The 13,374-nt window shown below is 43.1% G+C and overlaps 4 protein-coding genes across 5 annotated transcripts in view; all 4 read left to right on the forward strand.

Annotated features, from left to right (window-relative positions):
* LOC120581195 (protocadherin gamma-A3-like) overlaps positions 1–13,374 on the forward strand; it is a 142,910-nt gene that overhangs the window by 17,000 nt on the left and 112,536 nt on the right. The gene's annotated exons all lie outside the window — the stretch shown is intronic.
* Positions 1,803–11,055, forward strand: LOC120581450 (protocadherin gamma-B2-like). Of its 2 annotated transcripts, none has more exons than XM_039836368.1 (2): positions 1,803–4,390; positions 10,900–11,055. In XM_039836368.1, the coding sequence occupies exons 1-2, from the start codon at positions 1,970–1,972 to the stop codon at positions 11,026–11,028; spliced, it is 2,550 nt and encodes an 849-aa protein (XP_039692302.1). In that variant the 5' UTR covers positions 1,803–1,969; the 3' UTR covers positions 11,029–11,055. The 2 variants fall into 2 exon arrangements, with proteins under 2 accessions (XP_039692302.1, XP_039692303.1); XM_039836369.1 differs by lacking the exon at positions 10,900–11,055 and adding an exon at positions 5,115–5,229.
* Positions 6,217–11,239, forward strand: LOC120581452 (protocadherin gamma-A5-like). Its single transcript, XM_039836371.1, has 2 exons — positions 6,217–8,668; positions 11,173–11,239. The coding sequence occupies exons 1-2, from the start codon at positions 6,248–6,250 to the stop codon at positions 11,215–11,217; spliced, it is 2,466 nt and encodes an 821-aa protein (XP_039692305.1). The 5' UTR covers positions 6,217–6,247; the 3' UTR covers positions 11,218–11,239.
* The window catches only part of LOC120581458 (protocadherin gamma-B3-like), a 3,364-nt gene continuing 1,676 nt past the window's right edge, over positions 11,687–13,374 (forward strand). The window contains exon 1 of the mRNA XM_039836377.1: positions 11,687–13,374. This exon is cut by the window's right edge and continues 765 nt beyond it. Coding sequence (XP_039692311.1) covers positions 11,722–13,374 — 1,653 coding nt within the window. The 5' untranslated portion in view covers positions 11,687–11,721.

The raw sequence follows: 13,374 nt of genomic DNA on the forward strand, positions 1-13,374 counted from the left end.
TACTATATTACATAAAGGCACTTCTTTTTAGTATTTTATTGCTGGGGGTGGGGCAGTAGACCCTACAAGAATGATCAGTAACTTTTACTGCACCTAAGTTATTTTTTCTTATCCTGTGTAGTCTTCATCCAGTTATAAGTTTCAGCAACAATTTCTTAATTTTATGTCTCTAACCATCTCACTGCTGTAAATGCCGATTCCTTTAGGTCTTATTGAGAGTATAGAATGGAACTGTGAAATAGAAGGCAATTGTGTGAATTCATATATAAGCATTCTCTCTTAATCTGGACTGAGTATTTTAAAACTTTCTGTTTTTATACCCCGACATACTTTGCTTCAAGTTCACTCTTCTTTATTTGAAGTTGTATTTTCCATTAAACAATGGCAGTTTAAAAATACTGGTGGAAATATTTAACATTTAGATTTAACTTTAACAGGAATCATTTCACAATTTTAAATATTTTGATGTTGCATTTTGTGGGATGCACCAGCAGTGACTATGTATGATTCCTTTGGTGCACTTCTGTGATTCAAAAATATTGCCCACTTTATTTCACTTGAGATCCTTCACTATGAGATCCTTCTTTATTTCTAAGAAAGCCTAACTTTTAAAAATCTTTCCTTTTTCATCATGAGAACCTCTTACAAAGGTTGGTTAACTTGGATTCTGAAGTTATGCTACTTACTAAGTAGGACTCATCTCTGTTCCTGCAAATTGCTCCCGGGTTGCTCTCACTGTGTGGCTCTGGGATGACCTGATATGGGGGGAAATATTTTGTATGCAAAGGATATTCAACTTTTGTTCCTTGTTCCTTCATTGCGTTGTGTGACTTAATTTGGAATTTATGAGTGTCTAAATTATTAATACATTACTCTTCATTAGTGACATATGGATACCTGGTAATTGTGGACTATGCCTCAATTAGACTTAAGAAGGAGAGTTTTAGTGTCTAGATGCTTTTGTCTTCATGGGAAATTGTGGTGCAATGAATAAATAAGAATGGGATATGATACAACCAGCCGGCTTGGGGAAAGGAAAGAAAAAATAACAAATGAATATTGAGAGACAAATTATATTTGAGGACAGATTATTTAAATTACTGAAGCTTTAAAATATAATTTGGAAATATCAGTTGGCCTCAAACTGTGTCAAACATATTTAGATGCTGACATCAGGAATACATTCTAGAATCAGAGTGATACATATTTTAAATGCCTAGGAGAGCATCAGTAGATAATTTATAACCTAATAGCATATGGAAAATATATTTCTGTTTGAATTGGCACTGGATTTCTTTTAAAAAATAATATTTCTGGTGAAATAAATTATTGTACAACCATTATGATGGGTTACTACATAGCTATAATAAATAAATGGGAAATGTCTTTACGTATTGATATGAAATAATCTTCAAGATATAATGAATGGAAAAAGCAAGATGCTTTTTTGATATATGTTTATAAAATCAAGGGAGGATATTTATAAAAATCTGCTGCACTGTACAAAGCATATCTCTGGAATAGTATACACAAAAAAGAACACTCATTTCTCCTGGGAGAAATGTGTGGTTGAAAGCAGAGAGGGAGAGCCTATAGAATGTGCCATGTGTGCCTTTTGAATTTGGAACTATATGAATTATACCTATATAAAAACAAATAAATACTCTTTATTAATCCAAAAGAGAAAAAATTGTTCTTTACAAAACATTTTCAAGTCATTGGAGCAGTTTTACGGGAAAACCTCTGGGCGTCGCTATAGGTCAAAAGAACAGCGAGAAGATCTGCAATATATTTGAGAGCCTCTTAGAGGGTAACTTCCTGCTCAAACCAACCACACAGGACGCCAGTACGGATTCGGTTAGAGAAAACAAAAGCAAGAAAAGTGACCTTACCCCGGATTTTGCCATCCACGGAGGGCTCATTCTTCCTCCCGGCCAGGAAGCAGAACCGCAGCGAAGGGAGACGGAGGATGAGGCTGAGCGCAGAGAGAAGCCACCCGGTGCGGTGGCGGCAGGTATTGTTGCCCTTTCTGCTGTCTTTGTTTGGCTGGGCTCTCCCAGACCAAATCCGCTACTCAATTCCCGAGGAGCTGGCCAAGAACTCGGTGGTAGGAAACCTCGCCAAGGATCTGGGGCTTAGTGTCCGGGACTTACCGGCCCGGAAGCTGCGGGTTAGCGCGGAGAAGGAATATTTCACTGTAAACCCTGAGAGCGGAGACTTACTTGTGAGCAACAGGATAGACCGAGAGAAGATTTGCGGGAAAAAGCCTCTGTGTATTCTGGATTTCGATACTGTGGCTGAAAACCCACTCAATATTTTCCAAGTAGCAGTAACAGTGCAAGATATAAACGACAACATTCCATTATTCAAACAGAGTAAGATTGATTTAAAAATTGGAGAATCCACTAAGCCAGGTAAAACATTTCCACTAGACCCAGCCCTGGATTTGGATGCTGGTTCAAACTCACTGCAAAGATACCACCTTAATGACAATGAGTACTTTGGTCTCGCAGAGAAACAGACTCCAGATGGACGTAAATATCCTGAGTTGATTCTGAAACATTCTCTGGACAGGGAAGAGGAGAATTTCCACCAACTGGTCCTAACAGCTGTGGACGGTGGGGACCCACCCCAAAGTGGCACCACACAGATCCAAATCCAAGTCACGGATGCCAACGATAACCCCCCAGTGTTCAGCCAAGAAGTATACAGGGTAAGCCTGAAGGAGGGTGTGCCCCCAGGCTTCTCCGTGCTTCAAGTGACCGCCACCGACCAGGATGAGGGCAGTAATGCGGAAGTCACATATTCCTTTCATAATGTGGATGAACAAGTGAAACAATTTTTTAGCTTAGATAAAAGAACAGGAGAAATCACAACAAAGGATAATTTTGATTTCGAAATTGCTAATAGTTACATTCTCGGTATAGAAGCGAAAGATCCTGGAGATCTAGCAGGACATTGCAGTATCCAAGTCGAAATTCTTGATGAGAATGACTGTGCACCCGAAGTGATTGTGACCTCAGTATTTACTCCCCTTCCAGAGGATTCACCACCAGGAACAGTGATCGCTTTGATAAAAACAAGAGATAGAGACTCTGGAGAAAATGGAGAAGTTTACTGCCGCATATTGGGAAACACAGCGTTTACATTGAAATCTTACTCAAAGAACTATTACAAACTAGTGACAGATGGGGCCCTGGATCGGGAGGAGATCTCTGAATATAACGTCACTATAATGGCCACTGACAGGGGCAAGCCGCCCCTCTCCTCCAGCATTACCATCACCCTGCACATCACCGACGTCAACGACAACGCTCCAGTTTTCCAGCAGTCAGCCTACCTGGTCCACGTGCCAGAAAACAATCCGCCCGGTGCTTCCATAGCGCAGGTCAGCGCCTCCGACCCCGACCTGGGACCCAACGGCTGCGTCTCCTACTCCATCGTGGCCAGCGACCTGGACCCGCGGGCGCTGTCGTCCTACGTGTCCGTGAGCGCGCAGAGCGGAGTGCTGTTCGCGCAGCGCGCCTTCGACCACGAGCAGCTGCGCGCCTTCGAACTGACGCTGCAGGCCCGCGACCAGGGCTCGCCCGCGCTCAGCGCCAACGTGAGCCTGCGCGTGTTGGTGGGCGACCGCAACGACAACGCGCCTAGGGTGCTGTACCCGACGCTGGGGCCCGACGGCTCGGCGCTCTTCGACACGGTGCCGCGCGCCGCGCAGCCCGGCTACCTGGTCACCAAGGTGGTGGCGGTGGACGCGGACTCGGGACACAACGCCTGGCTGTCCTACCACGTGCTGCAGGCCAGCGAGCCCGGACTGTTCAGCCTGGGGCTGCGCACGGGAGAGGTGCGCACGGCGCGTGCTTTGAGCGAGAGGGACGCTGCCCGCCAGCGCCTGCTGGTCGCTGTGCGCGATGGAGGACAGCCACCCCTCTCGGCCACAGCTACGCTGCTCCTGGTCTTCGCTGACAGCCTACAAGAGGCTCTGCCAGACTTCAGCGACCGCCCTGCGCTCTCTGACCCCCAGGCTGAACTGCAGTTTTACCTGGTGGTGGCCTTGGCCTTGATTTCAGTGCTCTTCCTCCTCGCGGTGATTCTGGCGGTTGCCCTGCACCTGCGACGCTCCTCCAACCCGGCCGCCTGGAGTTGCTTTCATCCTGGCCTCAGTTCGAAGCCTGGACCTGGGGTTCTTTCCAATTACAGTGAGGGAACATTGCCCTATTCCTATAATCTGTGCGTTGCCTCACAATCAGCTAAGACAGAGTTTAATTTTATCAACGTGACCCCAGAAGTGGCTCCTCCTCAGGATCTCCTCTGCGGAGATGCTTCATGGGTACCAAGTACAAATCCTGAAGATGCTGAAGGCCCATTTGCTTCAGATACTATTTTAAAGGTAAGCTTTAATTTAATTATTTTCACTTTGGGTTCAAATGTTCTTAACGAATCACCTAACTGGGGTAGGAGTCTTCATTTCATATTGTATTGTCTTCTGGGTTGAATTTAGGCAGTTTTCTGCCCTAATTATCTTGATCTTATCTAACCAAAACTTTGACATTGTTTTCTATGTAATGTGTGAGATGTATTCGTTCATAATTACAAGCCTTTATTACATGAGATCTCTTTCTTCTTCATCTTTACAATCCTTCCCTCTGAGGATTTATTACTGTAGATATCTTAAGCTATTTCTTTCATATTCAGGGACTTTATTACTCAAATTTTAATTTTACTTCCTCCAAGAATTGTAGTACTCTAGAGTAAAGAGAACTCCCCATCTTACTATAGTGTTTTTTGGGGGAACTGGAAACCAGAAAAAGGATGAATTTTACCCAACAATATGGCTTGTCAACAGCAGAGCATAGGTAGGACTGACATGAACACCATCAATCTAAGTGTCTTTACAGGCTAAATGTCTCGAGATTCCAGATCTACTTTTAAAGGATGGGCAAAGTTTGAGGTCTGTGGTGTCTGCTATTAGGAATGTGTTAAATAGATGGGAGAGATCTCTCTTATGCATAGTAACAAATTGCTGTTGTGAAAATTGTACATTGAGAAAACATTTGCAACCTATACTTGCATTGTGTACTTAAAACTTTATTTTTTGAATTTTCTAATTATAGATATAGAATATCTTCACTTTCTTCATTGTCCTATGAAGATGTCATTCAGAAAAAATTATTTCACCTAATGGACTCTCCGAAATGTCCACTTTTTTTTAGTCATGAGGTTTTTCTTTTTCTGCTACCATATAAAGGTGATAACATTAAATATCTGTCTCAACATAGAAAGTCCACTCACTGCCTCCTTGTTATGTTATAGACGTTTTACTGCATGCGTGAGGAACTAAAGCCCTTTACTCCACAGTTACTATATGTATTTTTTCCCCCAAGAGTCTGTCACTGTATAACATTCCAATTAAGACATGGTAATAGGAAAGTATAAGTAACGCACAGTTAACCCAGCTCAAACTTTCAGTCTGATATAATGTAGCTACCATATTCCTAATGTGAAAAACAGGAAACTTTCTCAAAGACCTTTCTCAAAGACCTCACAAGTAACAAAATGACACTGTAATCTTTTCTGCATATGACAGCTAATACAATTTGCCTGAATCAGTAGTCCTTTTTGGAAAGATGCATTGAGAGCAAGGCTTGTTTCCTTGACATTTTTATGTACAAATGGGCACGTTCTCATAAATATTCCTAATACAAAACTGAAATCTTAAAACCTACAAAAGTAAAAATTACTATGTCCTAATTTAATGAACTCAATGTAGATAAGAAGTAAATAAAGGACATAAACTCAGTGGCACATTAAATAAAACTTTCCTAAAGAAGTAAAAGGAACCTCATAATTATATTGATTTCAGGGGTTTATGGAAATCTTTTGCCTTTCAGAACTAAATCTTAATTAAATATAAAGAATGTCACATGGTAATACATAAAGGATACAGCAAATTATTGGAAATAAAATATAATTAAACATTTATGAAATAAAAATGGAATTGGTGTAGTAACTTGTTAGGACTCTGAGTGTCGCTGTTCACCAAAGTGGGAAAGAAGCTGCTGCTGATGCGACCCTACTTTGCTCCTTCTGCACTAAACATGCACAAACCGGACTAGCTCCTGGGAAAGCCTTCCGCGCGGGCCCCTCTCCCATTTGCAGCAAGGAATGCGTTCCCTTTGGCTTCAAAGAAATAAGGAAACAGCAGGCTGGAACCAAGCCTAAAGGAAAACTGGTCAGAGAGAAGGCAATGGCGGATCCTTTGAGATGTTGGAACTGCAGAGAGCTGCTCCTGCTCTTCCTGTTCCTGGGGACGCAGTGGGGAGCCGGGGCCGGGCAGATCCGCTACTCAGTGCTGGAGGAGCTGGACAAAGGCTCGTTCGTAGGCAACATTGCGAAGGATCTCGGGCTGGAGCCCCGGGAGCTGGCGGAGCGCGGAGTCCGCATCGTCTCCAGAGGTAGGACGCAGCTTTTCGCTCTGAACCTGGGAAGTGGCAGCTTGGTCACCGCGGGCAGGATAGACCGGGAGGAGCTCTGTGCTCAGAGTGCGCGGTGTCTGGTGAGTTTTAACATCTTGGTTGAGAATAAAATGAAAATTTATGGAGTAGAAGTAGAAATAATAGATATTAATGATAACTTCCCGCGTTTCAAGGATGAGGAAGTAAAAGTAAAAGTTAGTGAAAATGCGGCTACGGGAACACGGTTAGTGCTTCCCTTCGCTCGAGATGCGGATGTGGGTGTGAACTCCCTCCAGAATTACCAGCTTAGCTCCAATATACACTTCTTTTTGGATGAGAAAAGTGGAACTGATGGACATAAATACCCGGAGCTGGTTCTTGAACAGCCCTTGGACCGCGAGAAAGTGGCTGTTCACGATCTCCTTCTCACGGCTTTAGATGGCGGAGACCCCATACTTTCTAGTACTACGCATGTCCGAGTGATGGTCCTCGACGCAAATGATAATGCGCCCCAGTTCACCCAATCAGAGTACAGAGTGAGTGTTCCAGAGAACATACCTGTGGGCACTCGGCTGCTCACATTAACGGCTACCGATCCAGATGAGGGAATAAATGGGAAATTGACCTACGCTTTTCGCAATGAAGAAGACAAAATTTCAGAGACTTTCCAACTTGATTCTAATCTGGGTGAAATCTCAACTGTGCAATCACTGGATTATGAAGAATCCAGATTCTATCTCATGGAAGTGGTAGCTCAGGATGGAGGTGCTCTTCTTGCCAGTGCTAAAGTGGTGGTCACAGTACAAGACGTGAATGACAATGTCCCAGAAATGATCCTGACCTCTCTTGCCAGTTCCATCTCTGAAGACTGTCTTCCTGGAACTGTAATTGCACTCTTTAGCATACATGATGGTGATTCTGGAGAGAATGGTGAGATTGCATGTTCTATCCCCAGGAATTTGCCTTTCAAATTGGAAAAGTCAGTTGATAATTATTATCACTTATTGACAACGAGAACCCTGGACAGAGAACAGATCTCAGATTATAACATCACAATAACTGTCATTGACCATGGAAACCCACCCCTGTCTACAGAAAACCACATCTCTCTGAAAGTGGCAGACATCAATGACAATCCTCCCATCTTCCCTCATGCCTCATACTCCACCTACATCCCAGAAAACAATCCCAGAGGCATCTCAATCTTCTCTGTGACCGCCCACGACCCCGACAGTGGCAACAATGCCCAGGTCACTTATTCTCTGGCCAAGGACACATTTCAGGCAACACCTGTCTCCTCCTATGTCTCCATAAACTCTGAAACTGGAATCCTGTATGCACTGGGCTCTTTTGATTATGAGCAGGTTAGAGACCTGCAGCTGTGGGTGACAGCCAGTGACAGTGGAGACCCTCCACTTAGCAGCAATGTTTCACTGATCCTGTTCATATTGGACCAAAATGACAACGCTCCTGAAATCTTGTACCCCACACTCCCCACCGATGGTTCCACCGGTGTGGAACTGGCACCCCGCTCTGCAGAGCTTGGCTACCTGGTGACTAAGGTGGTGGCAGTGGACAAAGACTCAGGCCAGAACGCCTGGCTGTCCTATCGCCTGCTCAAGGCCAGCGAGCCAGGGCTCTTCGCAATAGGACTGCACACCGGCGAGGTGCGCACAGCGCGTGCCCTGCTGGACAGAGACGCCCTCAAGCAGAGCCTGGTAGTGGTGGTCCAGGACCATGGTCAGCCCCCTCTCTCCGCTACCGTCACCCTCACCGTGGCCGTGGCAGACAACATCCCAGATGTCCTGGCGGATCTGGGCAGTTTTGAGCCCTCTGCCAACCCTGACGACTCCATCCTCACGCTGTACCTGGTGGTGGCAGTGGCCGCTGTCTCCTGTGTCTTCCTCGCCTTTGTCATCGTTCTTCTGGCGCTCAGAGTGAGACGCTGGTACACATCGCGCCTGCTCCAGGCTTCTGGAGGCGGATTGGCAAGGCTACCCGCTTCTCACTTTGTGGGCGTGGACGGGGTACAGGCGTTCCTGCAGACCTATTCCCATGAGGTGTCCCTCACTGCGGACTCACGGAAGAGTCACCTGATCTTCCCGCAGCCCAACTATGCGGACACGCTCATCAGCCACGAGAGCTGTGAGAAAAGCGAGCCTCTTCTGATACCTGAGAAAATAAACGCAAACAAAGAACCAGAAGTTGTCCAGGTGAGTTTTCTTTTTCAGTAGGGATGCTTGGAGCATTTTATTAATTTGTTTCCTCAGTTATTTTTCTTACACATTCAAAATAGGTTAGTTATGTAATGAGTCATAATTTACTTTATTTAGAGATTAGCTTAATTTAATTTAATAATTGATGCTTTCTCCATTTATTTTCAAGTTATACTTTGGTTTAATGTCTTATTTTTTCAATATGTAGATATTTTAGAAAATCTAGCTAATGTCCAGAGATTTAAATGAAAAAAAGACCTCAAAAGAAAGTGGTTAAATCACTTTACCCAAAGACTTTCTTATACTTAGAACTGTTATCTTAATGAATGAGTTGTTTGGTTGGTCAAAATTGCTGGATTTAATGTTCTTTCTTGAATACTTGCCTAAATACCAATAGTGAATATGTTTTACAAAGGATACTGTGCAACATTGCCATTTTAGCATATCTGCTGTCTGCATAAGGGAATAATTTACAGTATTTGCATAAATCAGTGGAAAATATAGAAAACTTCTGCATCATAAATATAAAAAAAGAGCTTAAATTTCTAGTGATGATAATGTCTGTGGCATTCTGAAATCTGGAAAGTTTGGATTACACCATGAACTTACTGAACATGTGTATCTGTTGAGATAAGGAATTAATGAGGAGCCTTAGAATTGTACTTCATTCTGTGATGTAATTTAAAATCTCCAAAGATTTAGATACTGCTGTTCATTAAATTCAAATATGTCATACACCTGACACCTTCTGGTTACAGGTAACCCCTTCACTTTTCATAATCAGTATCTACCTGAATGTTTGCATACAATTTTGCTTTATTATTAGAGTCTAAGATTTGTGTTTGGAAAATCAATTCAACTTTAAAATGATTTAAAATTTTAAAACTCATTTCTCAGAGATGTGTTTATCTTAAATTAATAGATTTTTCTTAATGAAATGCTGGTGTGTAGGTCTCAAATTTCATGAGTATGTGTTGTAATGACAGAGCTACCCTATTCGCTTTGACCTCTGATTTACTGAAGATGATTTTCAAGAGCTTCTTTTTAAATGAATTTTTGATCTTTCATATTTTGTATTTTCAACTCGAACATCAGCTGCAAAGTATGAATAAATGGGGAAATGGTAATAAAACATTATTTATGGAATAGTAGGCTACATTACTCAACCACATGAAAGGTTTATTGATACATTTGGGAAACTAGGGCCACTTGATTTTTATTTTAAAATATTCTTTGAACATTTATTTGAAGGGGATCCAATTATATTTATATAGGGTCGATTCTGATCTCAATGTAAAATGTGCAGACTCACTGAATAATGAATGCATCCAAAGATTAACAGGAGAATCTGTATAATAGATGCTGATATCATTCACTCCTACAGGAAAACTCACTTTTCCATTATTTTTTACAGAAAAAGTTATTGATTTGGGTATGTGTCCTAAATTTTTCATGCAATGGAAAAATACCTTTTAAACCTCTATAAACTTCACTAGATTTTACATAATAAAATTCTTGAGTGTACATATTATATATACTGTATACCTTTTTAAATGTTTGAATCTTTAGTTTCATATGTGTTCTGAAAAGACAACTTTCCTCTACTAATAAAAGTTTACACAGTGGCGGAAAGGTACTTGCTCAGTCATGTTTTGGAACAAAGTCTTGAGTCAGTAGTGTTTTTTATGTTTGTATAAAGTAGAGGTGCCTATGAGTTTCTGTCCAGAATCCTGAACACAAGGGTATCTAATGCTATTCTACTATGAGTTCAACACTGCTACACATCTCTAAAATTTTAGAACGACAATATATTATGTAGGTTAAACAATTTATTTATGAATTTTCTAGTTTTGAAGTGGAATCAAAACTGTAAGACATATATCAGAAACATGAAAATTGCCATGCTTATTAACAATAGAAGAGTGTCAATAACAAAGAGCTGGGATGACCAGATAGTAAGCTGGGTATCAAGGAAAATTTGGCAACATAGATTACTTTCTTTGAAATATATAATTATAAGGACTCATACTTCACCCTCATAATCCAAATAACTCACCATTATTAAGCTACTTGAGAAGAAACAATACAATTAAAGACAATAGTAATGTAGTGTGGAAAAATAAAATTAGTGGAATAATTTTTATTTATAGTCTTTCAGTTAAAAATAGACACTTGGAAACTAAAGAAAAGAGAGTGTATTGCTTCTTACTATGCCTCTATTTTATAAGGACAACCAATCTCCTTGCTACATATTAATTTGGAGAGAAGATAAAGATAAGAAGATGATAAAGATAATAAAAAGGAAGATGAGATACAGGAAAGTGAAACAAGATACAACTAAAAGCTATGAGACATAACTTTTATAAGTTAGAAGAAAAGGAAATAGAGTGGAATAACACATATCAAACTATTTCAAGTATTTACACATTACACTTTACGCCACCACCAACACTGTCTTTCATTTGTATTACTTTCTATATATTATTTTATTTGGTCCTCAGTTCTACCAAGGTAAGCAGGAAAGGTGTTATGAAAATGGAAACTAAAAGCACCACTCTGCCAATAAATATCTTCAGCAAGGTACCTCTGCTCTTTGAAGAATAAAAATCACTTGATTTGGATGGATAAAGTTCAACTTCAAAGAAATGACAGCCAGATCTAAGACATAGTAAATATTTAAAATAATATGAAAATTCTTGTCCAATGGGAAGAATGATTATCTGTATCAGGACACAGTGGAATTGTCTTCTAGGCATCTCTGTATTTGGAACTTAGTAACCAGTACTGCAGTTCTGCAGCCCAGACGCGGGGTGCCGCTGTCGGCTAGTACTAAGCGAAGTGTCAGCTCCTCTAGACCTAAAGAAATCCTCATTGGACCCCGGAATCCGGGGAACTGTGCACTCCCTCTCCGGCTCTCTGCCGCGGAGATACCTATCAGAGAATCTGCCTGCCAAGACAAATCAAGGAGTCACTCCTGCTCAGAGAATTATTGGGATCATTTAGCAATCTCAGCTCTTCGGAATCAGTAAGGCAAAGGCATAGAGAGAGGGATGGGAAGCCGCTGGGGACCGCAGGGCCGGGCTGGGCGGAGGGGAATGCCTTTTCTCCTCCTGCTGTCTTTGTTCTGCCCCGCGCTCTCGGAGCCGATCCGCTACACTATTCCGGAGGAGCTGGCAAGAGGCTCGCTGGTGGGGAACCTCGCCAAGGATCTGGGGCTTGGTGTGCCAGATTTGCCTACTCGGAACCTGCGGGTTAGTACCGAGAAGAAATTCTTTACAGTGAACACCGAGAACGGGGACTTACTTGTGAGTGATCGCATAGACCGAGAGCAGATTTGTGGCAAGAAGTCGACCTGTGTTCTGGAATTCGAAATGGTCGCTGAAAAGCCTTTGAACTTTTTTCATATAACTGTGGTGATTCAGGATGTGAACGATAACCCACCGACCTTCAGCAGAAATATCACCGAGCTGGAAATCAGTGAACTGGCCCTAACTGGAGCTACCTTTGCCTTGGAATCCGCACAAGACTCAGATGTAGGGCTCAATTCCCTGCAGCATTACTACCTCAGCCCAGATCCGCACTTCTCTTTGATCCAGAAGGAGAACCTAGACGGCAGTAGGTACCCAGAGCTGGTAGTGAAAGCTCCCCTGGACAGGGAAGAGCAGTCCTGCCACCACCTGGTCCTCACAGCTGTGGATGGGGGTGAGCCTGCCAGAAGCTGCACTACCCAGATCAGGGTGGTTGTGGCAGACGCAAATGATAACCCCCCAGTGTTCGCCCAGGACATGTACAGGGTCAGTGTTCAGGAGAATCTGCCAGTGGGCTCCTCTGTGCTAAAAGTAATGGCCACTGACTTGGATGAAGGCATCAATGCTGAGATCACTTACGCTTTCATCAATATTGGTAAGGAAGTGAGACAACTGTTCAAGCTGGACAGTAAAACAGGGGAACTCACCACTGGCGGAGGACTGGATTTTGAAGAGAGAGAGAGCTACACGATTGGGGTAGAAGCAAAGGATGGTGGACGTCACACAGCCCATTGTAAAATACAAATAGATATTCTGGATGAAAACGACAATGCTCCGGAGATAACCCTGGATTCTGAATCTAAACATATACAAGAAGATGCTGAACTGGGGACTGTTGTTGCCCTGATCAAAACACATGATCGAGATTCTGGATTAAATGGGGAAACCCTATGCCAACTACATGGAAATTTCCCATTTAAAATAGTTCAAGATACGAAAAACACATACAAGTTAGTCACAGATGGAGCCCTAGATCGAGAGCAGACTCCGGAATACAACATCACCATCACAGCCACCGATAGAGGTAAACCTCCTCTCTCCTCCAAAAGAAGCGTCACCTTTAATGTCGCTGATGTCAACGACAATGCTCCTGTTTTCTTCCAGGCCTCCTACATGGTCCCGGTGGCCGAGAACAACCCACCCGGGGCATCTATCGCCCAAGTCAGCGCTTCCGACCCGGACCTGGGACCCAACGGCCAAGTCTCCTACTCCATCGTGGCCAGCGACCTGGAGCCACGAGCGCTGTCGTCCTACGTGTCCGTGAGCGCGCAGAGCGGCGTGGTGTTCGCGCAGCGCGCCTTCGACCACGAGCAGCTGCGCGCCTTCGAGCTGACGCTGCAGGCCCGCGACCAGGGCTCGCCCGCGCTCAGCGCCAACGTGAGCCTGCGCGTGTTG

This window comes from Pteropus medius, unplaced genomic scaffold (genome assembly GCF_902729225.1).
Source record: "Pteropus medius unplaced genomic scaffold, Ma_sr-lr_union100, whole genome shotgun sequence".
Lineage (NCBI taxonomy): Eukaryota > Metazoa > Chordata > Mammalia > Chiroptera > Pteropodidae > Pteropus > Pteropus medius.